This window comes from Enhydra lutris, unplaced genomic scaffold (assembly GCF_002288905.1).
Source record: "Enhydra lutris kenyoni isolate GAN:26980312 unplaced genomic scaffold, ASM228890v2 scaffoldscaffold27, whole genome shotgun sequence".
NCBI lineage: Eukaryota > Metazoa > Chordata > Mammalia > Carnivora > Mustelidae > Enhydra > Enhydra lutris.
Window position 1 is genome coordinate 13059394 of NW_019154111.1, and position 17111 is coordinate 13076504.

Consider the following 17111-nt stretch of genomic DNA (forward strand, 5'->3'; position numbering starts at 1 on the left):
CACAAATTAAATACTGTATGGCTTTAAGAGAAATAGATTGATGACTGCTCTTTCCTTGAAAATTGCCTTTTCAGTTAAACCACATTAAAATAGATTAATAGGATTCATCAACGATATGCTTAGTGAATTACTTTGATTGTGATGAGGACAGCTGTCCTACTCAGGTAAAATTTACAAAGTATTTTAAGAAGTGTCATCTATTACATACTTACATTCTTCATTATCTTTCCATAAAAACAGAAGTCCTGCTATCCTAAAGCTCAAAAAGCTAAAATCTGGGGCACCTGGGTGGCTCAGTGGGTTAAAGCCTCTGCCTTTGGCTCAGGTCATGATCCCAGGGTCCTGGGATCAAGCCCCACTTCGGGATCTCTTCGGGATCTCAGCAGGGAGCCTGCTTCCCCCTCTATGCCTGCCTCTGCCTACTTGTGATCTCTGTCAAATAAATAAATAAAATCTTAAAAAAAAAAGCTAAATCCAAGCTTTAGTTGGAGTTCTGGTCTAGTTTCTTTGGATATTGTCAATAACTGTATCATGACTTCCAAATGAGACTGTGGTTGACAGAATAAATAAGCCATTTCTTACAAGACCTCCTGGCATAATTAAAGTAGCCTGATGCTATCATAAAAAAGATTCAATAGTGTCCATGACAGGGGGGAGAACATTTAAAAAAAAAAGCTTGAAAATATAGATGACATAATTGTGGGAATAGAAGAGGAAAAAAATGATCCTGATCGAATCAGAAGCTTTTCTAAAAACCTCGTTTCTGCTGAGAAGTATGTGATTTTTTTTTTTTTTTAAGATTTATTTATTTGAGAGAGTGTGTTTGTGTGGGGGGGGTGGGTGGGCAGAGGAAGACTCCTCAAGCAGAGGTCTCACTGAGTGCGGATGCGGGGATTGATCCCATGACCCTGAGGATCATGACTCAGGCCAAAATCAAGAGTCAGACATTTAACTAACTGAGCCATCCAGGCGCTCTGACAAGTATGTGATTCAAACTTCAGTAGAAATTTTTTTCCTCCAAGATTTTACTTGGCAGAGAGAGCAGCAGGCAGAGGGAGAAGCGGGCTCCCTGCTGTGCAGGGAGCTGGGAGCAGGACTTGATCCCACACTCTGGGATCATGACCTGAGCCGAAGGCAGATGCTTAACTGACTGAGCCACCCAGGAGTCCTCAAAAGAAGTGTGCAATACTTTTAGGTAAGAACAGTATTACTAAATCTCCATATGACACTTTGAAAGCATTCAGAGTAAAAAGGGAAACAAAAATCACTAATCAACATAGAAGAAAAATGGTAAGCTGTAATGCTCTTGCTATTCCATTCAATTAAAAAATAAATTGATCATGAGCACAAATGGACATAGCCATCTCAGTAAATAAAACCTCCTGTAATTACTTGTCATTAAAAAAAATGAATTGGATGAAAGGGATAATTTTTTTTACAGTGTACCAGTCATTTGGAGACTGACGTAGCTTCAGAAAAACATGAAACATCCTTAGAGGAGGTCTATTTCAGACTGGCTATAGCAAAGCACTCCATGCCCCATATACAATACACAGAGAAATAATTTTCAGATTGAACATAGATCTCTTCAGGAGTAAAGAAAAAAAAACACTTTACATGATATACCTTACTATAACATGCAGTATTTAGGTAATAGTAAATCATCATCCTTTACAAAGAAGGTGCAGGTGCTCTAAAATCATCTTTGAGCTAATAATTTTAGAGAGAGGTGTCAAAATTTTTAATTTAAAATACACACTTAATTTCAAAGTTGGTTTTGCCAAACTTCTTATGGGTCCTAGGAATCCAGGATAAGCAAGAAGGAAATGTTCTCCCTATTTTATGACTTGCCTCTCCCATTACCTATGATGAATGTCATGGGTCAAATGCCATAATAAACTTATTCTCACTCTTGGGGCTGGCAAAGGCTGGCCTGGTTTTGGTTCTGGGCAAGACTAAAGCAGGGAGCGGTCCCACAAAAGAGCCTATCCAGGACTGATCCAGCAGATGTTCAAGGCCAACTTGGCACCCAACTGACCCCAATGCAAGTTGACCAATCTGTTGTGACTCAGGATCCTAGCCTTGTACTATCTCCAGGCCCAAAGCCCCCAGAATGGCCCGGGCCATTCAGCTTTCCCCTGAACAAGCACTCTCAGAGCTGGAAACAAAGGCCGAATGGGCAGGGTAGGCAGAGCACCATTTATTGGAGCCAAACCCCATCTATCAGATGTTTTTTCCCTAAGAGCTCAGTGACTCTGGAGCAGCTCCTCCCAACAGATGGGCTGTGAAAACACCTCTCTCTCCAGCCAGAGCTCATATGAATAGTGGAAATCCTCAGGCAGATCCAACCTCTGCCCCAGCACACTCTGCAAGCAGTTATCCACAGGTGAAAATTCAGAGTCCTGGGGTTTGTCATACCGGCGGCTGTTAAAAGCCTCAATGTTGGCCCTCAAGGTGCATTCTTCTGCTTGGAAGTCCCATGGCCTGGCATCGATGTCTGTGTTGGGGAAAGAAGAAGAAGAACAATTATACAACTCAGGATTCTGCTCCTCCTACCACAGAGTATATGGTCTACGGGGAAGAACAAATTAAACTCAGAATTACTAAGTACTAAGTGTATGTACTTACAAGGTACTAAGTGTATAATATGCTGTCACTCCAGTTTAAAAAATACACATGTATATGCAGAGACTATCTTTGGAAGGGTAGTCTAGAAACATCGCTAACAGTGATTACCTATCACATTGTTCCATACCTTGCTTTTTATTTAACAACTAGATGTAGTCTAGAAACATCACTAACAGTGATTACCACTGAGAAGGAAATAAGGTCCCTGAGAGGGTGGACATTTTTTTTTAACCTGTACTTTCTTTTCATTATTTCACTTTCTTACTAGGTATATGTATTATATTTTCCAAAAAGGCAACTCAATTCCCTTTACTGAGCTTTCCTAGGGTATGGGAGTTACCCATTTGAATGGAATCACCAGCTCTCAAGGAATGGAAAGAGGCAGGAAGAGGTACAACAAGGAGAATCAGAATGGACCAAATACTGAAGGATTTACTGATTGCTTGTTTGTGACCTCTCCCAGCATATGATAAATGTATGTGTCAGCGTATGTTAAAATTATGAGGTAAAATCTTTACCTTATTTACCCCACTCAGACACTTATTTCAGGGCTAGAGATATATTTTTCCCAGATCTCTCGTGTCCCATACACAATGGTTTACTCTTTTTTTTTTTTTAAAGATTTTATTTTTGAAGTGCCTGAGTGGCTCAGTCGGCCAAGCATCTGCCTTCGGCTCAGGTCATGATCCCAGGGTTCTATGAAAGCATGTATGCGCAAGTGGGGGGAGGGGCAGAGGGAGAGAATCTCAAGCAGATTCTCTGCTGAGCCTGGAGCCCCACACGGGGCTTGATCCCATGACCGTAAGATCATGACCTGACCCAAAACCAAGAGTTGGATGCTTAAACAACTGAGCCACCCAGGTGCCCCTAAAATGGATTTTTATAGTTAATATAGGATCTGGGCACATGCTAGAATTTGGGGGCAGTAACCCTAATGTTTGTTATATCAGCACCTGACTATAATTACAACTTTCTTATCCAAACTATGTAACAATTCATATACCAAAGAGTAGAGATAACTGTTTATTTAGTTTCTTTTTTAAAGATTTTATTTTTTTACTTGAGAGATAGATAGCATGAGAGTGAGAGAGAGCATGAGAGGTGGGGAGGGAAGGGCAAAGGGAGAGTGAGAAGCAGACTCCCCAGTGAGCATAGAGCCTGACAGGGGTGGGGGGGCTTGATCCCAGGATCCTGAGATCATGACTGGAGCTGAAGGCAGACGCTTAACCCACTGAGCCATCCAGGAGCCACTTATGTAATTTTGTTTAAACCCTGGGAAACTCCCGGAGGTCAAGAGCTCTGAGAATACTCACCATTCCCATAAGCCCAGTCATCATTCATGCGGTGGCGTACTTTCTGATAGATGGCTGACATGGTTTTCATATTACTTTTCCTCCACTGGCGCCCCAGGTACTTGGTCTGTATTTTTAGCAGCTTCAGAACATAAAGTTGCAGCATGGCCTGTTTGACCTTGAGGGCCCGCTTTAAGATTGGAGCTGATTTGAATACCACCAGCATCTACCCGTTTAAAGAGGGGCAGGAGTGAAGAAAGGCAGGTAAGGATCTAAAGTGTCTTGGAACTTCCAACTCACAAACAATTAAGCCAAACTTGACTGGTCTCAGTACCCTGGGGGAGCTTTTGGGAATCCATGGCCTAGGTTCTATCTATATTTAGTCTTCAAGAACATAGAGGAACCACTCCATTTATATGTCACAATTCAAAGTTCCTAATATTCAAAGTATGTGATATAAAGAGCAAAATAATTTTGTCAGCTACACATCCCATTTCTACTCTTACCAGTTTCTTTGTATCTTCTGGATACATAATTCTAGGTACACATATTATTTTTATTAACAAAAACCACAGCCAACTACATATCCTGTCACATTGTTCCATACCTTGCTTTTTATTTAATAATATATCTTGAAAATTATTCCATATCAATAGAATTGCCTCACTCCTTTTTTTTCCTGCCTCGTTCTTTTTAATGGTTGGATAATCTATTATAAGGATATACCAGTTGGTCCTGTATTCATGGGCTTTAGATTGTTTCCAGTCTTTCATGATTCATGCTGCAATAAATAATCTTAGCCTTGTATCATCTGGGATATGTGCTTATAATCCAATATAAATCCATATAACAATGCTAACTTTCCAACCAGAGCTGCCCTGGGGGAGGGCCCATATTCAGCTCCTTGTAAAGAAATGGACTGGTGAATAAATATCTCACATGGAATAAATGCCCAGAATTAGGTGTTCACCTTATGTAGCATTCAGTGTCTTCCTATAGAGCTCACAAAGCAGGAAGTCCATAAATATTTAAGATTAAAAAAATTCAGTCAGAGGGACACCTCTATGATCTGAAGCCCCACTCACCATGGTTCTGGAATGCTTCCATTTGGTCAGTTTGTTGAGCAACCTCAGAAGGTTGATACAGGAAAAGAGGTTCCTCCAACAGAATTGATTGTTGTCTCCAGCTTCCTGTAATAAAACACGCCCACCATTACCTCAACACCTATAAGGCTTTCATTCCCACAGAAGCCTGGAAGTCACTACTGGTAAGTATAGGTGAGGCCTTCCTTATGAAATGCTACCTCCTCACCATTCTGCTCTTCATACACTAAGGTCTCAAAGCATGCAATATACTTTATCTGAAAACACACAGCTGCCAATCCTGGAAAGCTACACCTAGAGCAAGTACTGAATAGAAAGAGGATACATGAATATAAGAACGCCACTCAAGTTTCTTGTGTAACTTCCTGCTTTAGAATCAGAAAAGAAATGATAGAACTTTTCCGCTATATACTTTGCTCTTACATAAGCTGTGTTTGTAACTGTTAGGAGTTATTCTGGTAGATTCCTTCCTTCTTTCCCTTCCCTTCTTTCCTTTTCTTCCTTTCTTCCTTTTTTAAGTAGGCTCTAAACCCAATGTGGGGCTTGAACTTATGATCCTGAGATCCAGTCACATGCTCTACTGATTGAGCCAGTCAGGTGCCCCATTCTGGTAGATTTCAAACTATGTTAGATGGATATGATATTCATTACGTTTGAATTTTTAAAATCATCCTATGCCCTCCTTTATCAAACCCTATTGCAGTAAATTGCTTAATTCTCCAGCATGGAAGCAAAAATGGCAGATGGTAAATTCTAACCAGGTGTTTCTCTTATGTTTATTGATAGCTTGTGAGCACCCAACCAGAGATAACAGATGGATGTCAGATTAGAAACAGGTATCTAAAAAAAAAAAAAAAAAAAGAAAAAGAAAAAGAAACAGGTATCTACTCACAGAAACATTTTTCAGGGACAAAAATAAGAGCCCTTCTGGATTTGGGGGCCTGTAAATATATTGATGTCAGAAGCTATATGAATCAATGAGCATGCATGGTGACCAAACTAACATCTTAGAAATTCCTAATGCCTACAATTTGATAGGAGGATGTAAGAGTAGGAGACAAGGTGTAGAAATGAGCTGTTGTCTAAAGAATGGAAAATTACCCCCTCCTTTCCCAAATTAATCCAAAGTAAGCAAGATAGACATACATCTAATGCAAAAGGAACATGCAGGATTTTTGAGAGTATTAGGCTCTATTAAGAAATAAATAAGAGTAAGAGCCAAAAAGTTTCAAGGAAACTTTTTAGAAATATTATTTAGAAAAAATGTTCTACTTCCTGTAGTAAATGTTCAATATTGTGCTTAGAACTAGTCCCTGGAGAACCATTTGTTTCCTTCTAAGAGAAAATTCCATGGGAGTTTCCACTCTAGTGCATCAGCTAGTTGGCTTGTCCAAAACAGAGAGGTTCTACAGATGTTCCATCTTGTGTGGCTAACAGAGGAATGGACTCTTAAATGTGTGTGTGTTTTTTTTTTCTTTTTTAAGAAGCAGGGGAAATAGAGAACATATAGGGGAGGCCATGTATATCTCCACTGTGAGCTTCCTTTATCCTGATTTCTAATATGATAGCAGCATAAACAGCCTTGCATTCCTTAGCACCTCAAAAAATATGGGAGGGGTACCTGGCTGGCTCAGCTGGTAGAGCATGTGACTCTTGATCTCAGGGTCTGAGTTCAAGCTGCATGTTGGTTGTATGAGCTCACCTTAAAACAAACAAACAAACAAATGGGAGTGGGGTATGGCTTGTGGAAGCAGCACTGGAATAGACACTAGGATACCTGGATTATGGTTTTGACCCTGGATGTATGATGGTAGATAAGTCATTTCCCTGTTTCTTGTAAGAGGTCAAATTAGATCATCTTTAAGTTCCTTTCACCTCTGATCATTTAATAATACTGTGATTTATCTCAACTTTCTCCATTTGATTAAAAAGTGAAGTTTTAAGTGAAAGTAAGCTGATCGTGGCTGCTTTTTCCTCAAAGCTGTCTCAAGAGTCCCAGGAAAGATACCCTAGTTCCCTCCTAAAGATAGTCTCATCTGCCCAGGGTCTTGCTCTCTTTTTTTTCTGATAATGGTTCCCCACCAACTAAAACTACCCCCAATTCCTACGTCACCAGATGTTGCCTGAAGTGGGCACTGACAGAATACATGCTACTCCATGGCTATCTCAGGATAGCAGATCCCAGACTTGTCCATGCAACAAGCTCCACATGGAGTCCTGCTCAAGCCTTCTGCCTTCTTCAAACACAACAGATAATCATTTTCCAGCAGACCTTTAGCTCCATGGAGTGCCTTTCTAGATCTGCCAGACTTGAGGGTTTTTTTATTTGCTTATGTTCATTTAGGGCAAATGGCCTGCTTTCTCTGTTTTGGGGAGGCAGGACTTAGCATATTGAGTAAAATGTAAACTTCTGGGGGGGGGCTATATTTTGTGAGTAGCAGCATTTGGCCATATTCCCTTGTTTCTGATATTTTACACTAGCCAAATCAAGACCTTCACTCACTCACTTTCTACCAGCAAAAATTGAAAGAAGAAAACATTTGTCCATGTTCCACTTGCATACACAAACATTTATTCACAAAACAATCCCATTTACAACTGCACCCCCCAAAACAAAAAACTATGAATAAACTTAACCAAAGAGACGAAAGACCTCTACTCTGAAGAGTATAAAACACTGATGGAAGAAATTAAAGAGGACACAAAGAAATGGAAAGGCATTCCATGCTCATGGATTGAAAGAATATTATTAAAATGTCTATATTACCCAAAGCAATCTACAGATTTAATGCAATCCCAATCAAAAAACCAACATTTTTCAGAGAACTAGAACAAACAATAATAAAATTTGTATGAAATGACAAAAGACACTGAATAGTAAGGAAATTCTGACAAAGACAAAACTGGAGGTTATCACAATTCCAGGGTTCAAGTTATATTACAAAGCTGTAGTAAGCAAAATAGTATGGCTCTGGTACAAAATAGACATATAGATCAATAGAACAGAATAGAAAACCCAGAAAGAAATCCACAATTATATGGTTAATTAATCTTTGACAAAGGAGGAAAGAATATACATTGGGAAAAAGATAGTCTCTTCAACCAATGGTATTGGGAAAACTGGAGAGCTACATGCAAAAGAATGCAACTGGACCACTTTCTTTCACCAATACAGAAAAACTCAAAATGGAAAATGACCTCCATCTAAGACCTGAAACCATAAAAATCCTAGAAGAGAGAACAGGCAGTAATTTCTCTGACATCAGGCCATAGCAACATCTATTTTTCTAGATATATCTCCTGAGGCAAGAGAAATAAAAGCAAAAATAAACTATTGGGACTACATCAAAATAAAAAGTTTCTGCACAGCAATGGAAACAATCACAACTAAAAGGCGACCTATGGAATGGGAGAAGATATTTGCAAATGACATATCCCACAAAGGGTTAGTATCTAAAATATATAAAGAACTGATACAACACCCCAAAAACAAATAATCCCATTTAAAAATGGGCAGAAGACATGAACAGACATTTCTCCAAAGAAGACATCCAGATGCCCAATAGACACATGAAAAAATGTTCAATGTCACTCATCACCAGGGAAATGAAAATCAAAACTACAATGAGGTATTACCTCACACCAATCAGAATGGCTAAAATAAAAAACACAGGAAACAACAAATTTTGGTGAGGCCGTGGAGAATAAGGAACTCTCTTGCACTGTTAGGAAATGCAAACTGGTTCCTCAAAAAGTTAAAAATAGAACTACCCTATTATCCAGGAATTGCACTACTTGGCATTTACCCCCACAAAAACACAAAAACCCTAATTCAAAGGAATACATGCTCCCCTATGTTTATTGCAACATTATTTACAACAGCCAAGATATGGAAGCAGCCCAAGTGTGCACTGATAGATGAATGGATAAAGAAAATGTGGCATATAAATACAATGAAATATTTTTCAGTCATAAAAAGGAATGAGATCTTTTTTTAAAAAAAGATTTTATTTATTTATTTGACAGAAAGAGATCACAAGTAGGTGGGGGTGGGTGGGAAGCAGGCTCCCCACTGAGCAGGGAGCCCAATGCGGGGCTTGATCCCAGAACCCTGAGATCATGACCTGAGCCTGAAGGCAGAGGCTTAACCCACTGAGCCACCCAGGCGCCCCAAATGGGATGAAATCTTGCCATTTGTAACAACACGGATAAAGTTAGAGTATAATAATAAGTGAAATAAGTCAGAAAAAGATAAATAGCATATGATTTCACTCATATGTGGAAATTAAGAAACAAAACAAATGGGTAAAGGAAAATAAAAAAGAGAGAGAGACAAACCAAGAGACTCTTTAAACTATAGAGAACAAACTGAAGATTACCAGAGGGTAGGTGGGTGGGGGGAATGGGGGAAATAAGTGATGGGGATTAAAGAGTACACATATGATTAGTACTGAGTAATGTTATAGAATTGCTGAATCACTACATTGTATACCTGAAACGAATATAACACGGCATGATAACTATACTGGAATTAAAATTAAAAACTTAAAAAAATTGTTTACACACACCTTGTGTCTAAAAATTCAGTTCAGGAATCACAACCTACCCTTCATAGTCTCTAAAGTACTATGAGGGTTCTGTTCTAAAGATCCATCTTAGCCCAGCTGCGTGAGCCAAGCCAAATAAAAACAGAGGCTTACTCCAGTTAGATGGATAATTAACTCACACGACTGCTGAAAGAACAGAGTGTTTCTTCCTTTTGTACTGAGGAAATCAGATTGGTTAGAATCTGAGCACTAGAGGAGACTTAGCTTTTAGACTTGGCTAATGAGTCTCGTCCAATTCTGTCATCCACAGAAGCAAAACCTGAGGCTCAGGGAAAGGAAGGGCTTGCTTAAGGTCACATAAGTGCCCCAACCAGGGCCTGAACCTCTATCTCCAGTAATTCACTGAATTATAATACACTCTGTCTTTATTTCAAGCAAGTAGAAGATAACAGTTTCCAGAAACAACACAAAAATAGTGAGGTTTCCTGTATTAAAGGGGAGAGTGTGACTGAGTTTGGTCAGCCTATAATCAGATTGAGCCTTTAAAGAAGTTGCTTCTAGGGGTGCATGGCTGGCTCAGTTAGAAGAGCATGTGAATCTTGATCTCAGGGTTGTGAATTCCAGCCCCATGTTGGAGGTAGACAGTACTTAAATAAATAAAAACTTAAAAAAAAATAAAGAAGTGCTGCTAAGTGTTAAATCTAATACATCTCAAACCTTCTCAGCTTTTTAAAGTTCCTAGTGATTATTATTCTCATATTGAAAACCAGCTCTTCATCGAAAATCAGAATTACTAATATTAGCTTGGTTGTTAAATAATGAATCCATGGGAATTTTGGAAAAGCTTATGGTCATCTGATGGCCCAACCTCTTCCTTTTATAGGTGGAACTCCTATACCCTACAGGAAAGTTGCTCAAGATAACTTAGAGCTGTAGTTCAGTCTGCCTTTTCTATACTTAAAACTAGTCTATTTCTTTGCTTCAGGCTTCAGGTTTTCCATGCCATGTCAACCCTGCGTTTATCTGAACCTATTTGAAAAAACATTTGCTAGGTTTTTTTTTGTTTTGTTTTGTTTTGTTTTAAGATTTTATTTATTTATTTGACAGACAGAGATCACAAGTAGGTAGAGAGGCAGGCAGAGAGAGAGGGAGGAAGCAGGCTCCCTGCTGAGCAGAGAGCCCGATGCGGGGCTCGATCCCAGGACCCTGGGATCATGACCCGAGCCAAAGGCAGAGGCCCAACCCACTGAGCCACCCAGGCGCCCCCATTTGCTAGGTTTTAACACTTACTGACTGAAAACTCCAATAATAACCATTTCTTAGAAAATTATTCTTTTGATTCATTCCATTATTATGGTTCACACAACTGAAAATGAATTCATATTTTTAGCTTAGACTTTCTTTTCCCAAATCATTATAGAATAATTCCCTTATCGTATGGATTTCTGACAATTAAGTTACTGCTAGATTAAGAACCCAGATATCTGGGGTGCCTGGGTGGCTCAGTCATTAAGGGTCTGCCTTCAGCTCAGGTCATGATCCCAGCCCAGCAGGAGGCTTTCTTCTCCCTCTCCCACTCCCCCTGCTTGTGTTCCCTCTCTCACTGTGTCTCTCTCTGTTAAATAAATTACGTTAAATTAAATTAAACTAAAACTTTTTAAAAAAACCCCAAATATCATAAAAGAGAGCCATAATTCTTAAGTGGTATGAGTGAAAAAGGAGGAAGGAGAAGAGAAAATCTCAAAATCATCTGGGGAGCTTTAGCAACCTATTTGTGCCCTGGAGAGGGATCTGGGCAAATGAGTTTGAAAAATCATTCCAGAGGGGTGTTTGGGTGCGGCAGTCAGTTGAGCCTCCAGACTCTTGGTTTCTGCTCAGGTAGTGACCTCAGTTGTGAGATGAAGCCCCAAATAATGCTCTGTGCTTGGCATGGAGCCTGCTTGAGATTCTCTGTTCCTCTCTGCTCTTCTTCTCACTTGTGTGTGCTGGTGTGTGCACATGTATGCTCTCTCTCAAATAAATAAATAAATCTTAAAAATAAAAAAGAAAGAAAAAGAATTCCAGAGATTCTAATCTCTCTATTACCCGTTACAGAAATGGTGGCTTAACAGGTAAGTTGATAAAATATTAAAAAACATTTTTCCATGGTCCTTCCTCTATATAAATATACCTCATAGAAAATAAATACCTTATGATGTGCTCACATTATATCTAGAACAGAGAAACAATAATGCTAAAGGCAATATTGGTTGTAAATAGTGATGACTTTTAAATGTTGGAAGACTTTATTCAAGAATTAATAATTTCACTTGCATATATCTAAAAGGAAATGCCAAATGTTTCTTTGCAAATGGTTAGGTCATGCAAATTCTGACTCACTGTTTTGGCTCTACCTAGCTATTAGGTTTTGGACAACACTTTACCACTCTACCCATTTCCTCATCGGTAAAGGATGGGAGTTAGCAAGATACAAAGAAACTTATAGCTCTGATACTCAGTGATTCCATAAATACTACTTTTTCTCATTCCTCCATTCTTAATTTATAGGCCTATTTGAGCATTTACATTGTTCAAAATATATGCCCTTCTTTGTATGTGAAGCTGCTGTTACTAAATCATATTCTGTAGGAAAAAACAAGTATTTTGAAATCTGGGTTGGCTTTGCAGCAGTGACAATAGATTTACACAGAACTCTCCACATTATTTTTTTTGGTCCACATCTCTGTAAGATAGGAGAGGAAAGGAGGATGGGATGTAACCTGTATGATTTCTCTTTAGGACCAACAGGCCCACAAAGAAAGCAGATCTACAATCTTACCCTCATTTCAACATACTCTGAAAGCAGTGGTGTTTTGTTTTGTTTTTTAAGATTTTTTAAAAAAATTATTTATTTGACAAAGATCACAAGTAGGCAGAGAGGCAGGTAGAGAGCGAGGAAGGGGAGCAGACTCCCTGCTGAGCAGAGAGCCCGATGCAGGGCTTGATCCCACAACCCTGGGATCAAGACCTGAGCTGAAGGCAGAGGCTTTAACCCATTGAGCCCATCCAGGTGCCCTCTGAAAGCAGTGGTTTTAAGATTTTTTTTTTATTGCACATATCTCTCAGTAAATAATTTTTGTTGTACTCCTAAATATACATGTTTACTTCTAAGATAAAAATGCACTATTGTAATGATATTATGTATGTTCTAATACACACATATAGAAAGACAAAATGATATTTATACATACAAAAGATCAAAATATTCCATCCTCCAAAGCATCATCTTGCACACCTTATTTTTTAATTCCACTGCTCTAAACAACCATCAAAATACTGAGCATTCTACAATACTTGCTGAAGCCATATCCACTGTCTTTCCTTTTTTAAAAAAATTATTTTTATTAACATATAATGTATTATTTGCCCCAGGGGTACAGGTCTGAGAATCATCACGCTTACACATTTCACAGCACTTACCATAGCCCATACCCTCCCCAATGTCCATAACCCAGCCACCCTATCTTTACCCCCCTCACCCCCCAGCAACTCTCAGTTTATTTTTCCACTGCCTTTTCTAGCAATCTCCTTCCAAAGACGATACCTATCTTCCACATGACCATACAGTCACTAACCTCTTATGTCTGGAATTTAATGTTTTCCTACTTTAGTGGGTTGAATTTGAATATAGACATTTGGAGATACAGAAATTGTAAGCCTTCCTATACCAGGTGGGTAGTACATTGGTAAGGATGGCCTGTTGTAGAGCTAAGTATTTTGACAAAACGGGAAGAATTTAGAATTTGGAGTTATACAGGGAATACGGAAATAAATGCCCAACAGTAGTAGAAAGCAATCATTTTCAAAAAATTAAGGAGTGGGGTGGTAGGGTTATGGACATTGGGGAAGGTATGTGCTATGGTGAGTGCTGTGAAGTGTGTAAACCTGGCGATTCACAGACCTGTACCCCTGAGGCTAATAAAACATTATATGTTAATAAAAAATTAAAAATTATATGAAAAAATTGAGTGGAATATTATGTGCAGCTATTAAAAATTATGTTCTTAAATATGTTCAAAGTTGTATTGTGAACATTTAAATTATTAGGTGGATTGAAACATATACAAAGTCCTTATTTTCTTAAATAATGTATGTGTGTATATATGAATTAATAAGTACATATAGTGTACTATAGGATACTATAGTATACATATAAATGACTATAGGAAAATATTAACAGTGGTTACGTGTAGGTAGTATAATTAAGGTATTTTTGTTTTCTTCCCCATATTTTTCTGTATTTATCTAATTTTTTGCATTAGTATATACTGATTTTATAACCAGGAAAAAAATTTGAAATATTATTTAAAGAAAATCCTCTACATTTATAAAAAAAATCAATACATTTTCTGTTTATAATTAATTCACTACGCCTGGAAAAGAGATGCATTTTACTCATATAAACATTAGTCTTTTCTGAGTGTAGAAGCCATCAGTTTAGATAAACAAATAAACTTGCTAGTTACTTAAGCCCATCATTAGGTTCAAGGGAAATACTTAACACCATAAATTTAAGCCAACAACAAAAATCTGTGGTTACCAATTGAAACCACCAGGTGCCACTGTTGCTTTACAGAAAGGAGAGGAATACCTAGCACCGATTGGTTTCTTTTTTTTTTTTTTAAGATTTTTATTTATTTATTTGACAGAGAGAGATCACAAGTAGACGGAGAGGCAGGCAGAGAGAGAGAGAGGGAAGCAGGCTCCCTGCTGAGCAGAGAGCCCGATGCGGGACTCGATCCCAGGACCCTGAGATCATGACCTGAGCCGAAGGCAGCGGCTTAACCCACTGAGCCACCCAGGCGCCCCCTGATTAGTTTCTTTAGAATAGATACGTGCTTTTAACCTGCGCATGGATAACAATAAAATCTTTTCAGAGGCAGAACAATTATTTCAATAATTTTATGCTCATATCCCAAAAGGTAAATCAGAAGAGATTTGAAGTTATAGTTCCCATCAATTTCCTACATATGGGATTGAGAAAAGAGAACATATTGTATCAAGAAATAGATTTCAGCCATAAAACCTGACTTTACATTTTGAAATACCCTATTTATAGTAGCATTTTAATGCTGTTTATCACTGTTTTCTGTGAGAAAGTGCATTCTTCATTCTAACTCTAAACAGCAGGGATGTAAGTCTCCACCCTGGCTCTGCGACTTCTAACTGTAAGGTTTTTGCAGTTAGCTTCCATCTATAAAACAGTAATTCCAAGCTTACACAGTTATTTTAAAGACTGAATAATATCATATGCATAAACAGGGTTATTAGACAACTTATTACTTCTCTCTGCAGGGATAAGAAGTTCTCAGCTTCCTTGGCCACTGAGGTCGCATCTAAGTGAGACAGGAAATCTTTGCCCTGATGCTAAAATGGGTGCTAGACATAGTATCTTAAAACATGGGTCTTTTTCTAATTCACTATCACTTATGAGGAGAGGACCATGACAAGTCACTTCATCCACTGGGCCTTCTGGTTCCTCATCTTTGAAATAGGATTGGGCTAAATGGCTCTCAGGTCACCTCCAGCCAAGAATCCTGTTTCTATAAAACCGTTCCACAGAAGGTATCATTCTATTTGTGCATAGTACATTTTTCTAATGCAACATTTTGCAATTATTAAAGTTGGGAGGCAAAGGGTTGTGGGACAATGAGTGCTATAATCCAACATTCAGCATTTGAGCTCCTTTCATGTACCAAACACAGTGCTAGACTCTGGGGGTATAAAATGAAGATGATACCATCCCATCTCTCCCTTCAGGGAGTTTTCAGTCAAATGGAGAAACAGATATAGATAACCAAGTACCGTGCAACAGAGTGAGGTTGTGGACTGAATGTATCTAAGGAGGTATATTTATATGAGGCAGGCAGTTAATCTTCAGGATGCTGTTGATCAGTCAGTTTAATGAAATTAAAGTAATTTTGAGGGACTTTTCTGATTTGCTTAAAGTTGTTTCCAGGATGAAATTTCTGGGTCATTCTTCTGTGGGTATTACCAACTTTTGGTTTAAAGAGATCTAGGCAAGGTATTTTCTGAAGTACATACTCCTGGGTTTTATAATCTATATGAAAATGAAAAGTGAGTAGTCTATAGCATAGTGGAAAGGAGACAGATCATTGTTTGGAATAGACCAGTAGAGCTTCTCCTGCCATTTAGCACAGATGTTCACATTCAGTTTCGGTCCCATTATCTTTCTAAATTCCCTCTCCTACTTAGTGTTTGTCACTGATCTTTTCTCTTCTCTGCAAATTGCTATGCTCAGTTTTTCCAAAATTTTCTCAGCTGAGTCTGCAGCTCTAAACCCCCACTGATACTGTGCTCTTGCCAATATACATTTATTGATCTGAGATGCCCAAACCAGGGCATTATGGAACTGGAGAAGAAATGGAAGAGCAAATACCAGCTTCTGCCATCTGGTAATTTCAAAAGCTACCAAATCCCCCTCTGCTTACCAGACTCTCTGTAGTAAGCTCCGGCAAATCCTGAATGGTACAGCAAGGGTAATCCAGGATCGAAATGCTGCAAAATGCAGAGAAAGGGTAGGCTTTAGGGAAATAGCAATGGCAGGAAATGGCAATTCTGAAATGGCAGGAATTATTTCTCTCCAGCAGGCCCAATCTATTTCCCAAATTGCTTAGTGACCTCAGCTGAAACTGAGGGTTGTGGTGCCAGGCAACTCCAGTTCTAGTCATGAGAAGAACCCACAGAGTTCCTTCAAGCCAGTTCTCCATCTAGCAGATGGAAAAGAAGGCAGCAAGGGAGCCTCTGGTATAGCCACCTCTCTCCTCTCTTCTTTAAAGAGTAAGGACACATGTGCACTTCCGTTTTTGCATTTAAGTGTATGCTTATGTATATGTGTCAACCGTGTTCCCAGAGATGCTGCCCAAACTTAACCCACTTAGTAACAACCTGTGGACAAAGGGTGAAATGAAGACCTTTCCTATGTCCTTTACCAGATGTTTCTGAAAGCCAGCAGCTCTGGGAAATGATCATGGAGGCCATTCTTGAAGGGAGCTTAAGACAAAGGCAGCTTCCCTTAGCAGGGCCAATCTAGTAGCTCAAGAATGGTAACAGCACTGGGGCATCTGGGTGGCTTGGTCAATTAAGCTTCCAGTCCAACTGGATCTCACTTCAGGTCACGATCTCAGAGGCATGAGATCAAGCCCCACATTGGGCTCTGTGCTGGGCATGGAACCTGCTTAAGATTCTCTCTCTCTCTTTCTCTCTCTCCCTCTGCCCACCCTTCCCCACCCCCACCTGCACTCATGTATGTTCTTAAAAAAAAATTTAAAAAGAGAATGATAACAGTATCTGCCCCCAGAACTGACAGTGGGGGACCATAAGGGAGCTGGAGGCTCTGTGGTGAGCCCAGGGAAGCAGGAATGAGTAGGTAGGGAAAATGATGCACTGCATTATGACAGGGACATAGTTACTCAAAATTATAGTTTTTTCTTTCATTTTCTCTCTTCTTCATTAGTACAGTGCAGGATTTAGCTCATCTC

The 17111-nt window shown here is 39.1% G+C and overlaps 1 protein-coding gene across 1 annotated transcript in view; it reads right to left on the reverse strand.

Annotated features, from left to right (window-relative positions):
- Nucleotides 1-2152: 2152 nt before the first annotated feature.
- LOC111152015 (striatin interacting protein 2) overlaps nt 2153-17111 on the reverse strand; it is a 45289-nt gene continuing 30330 nt past the window's right edge. Inside the window, exons 18-21 of the mRNA XM_022510284.1 lie at nt 16062-16128; nt 5006-5110; nt 3942-4146; nt 2153-2497 (exon numbers count right to left, since the gene is read on the reverse strand). Of these exons, the coding sequence (XP_022365992.1) occupies nt 2247-2497; nt 3942-4146; nt 5006-5110; nt 16062-16128 (628 nt within the window). The 3' untranslated portion in view covers nt 2153-2246. The remainder of the gene's footprint in view (nt 2498-3941; nt 4147-5005; nt 5111-16061; nt 16129-17111) is intronic.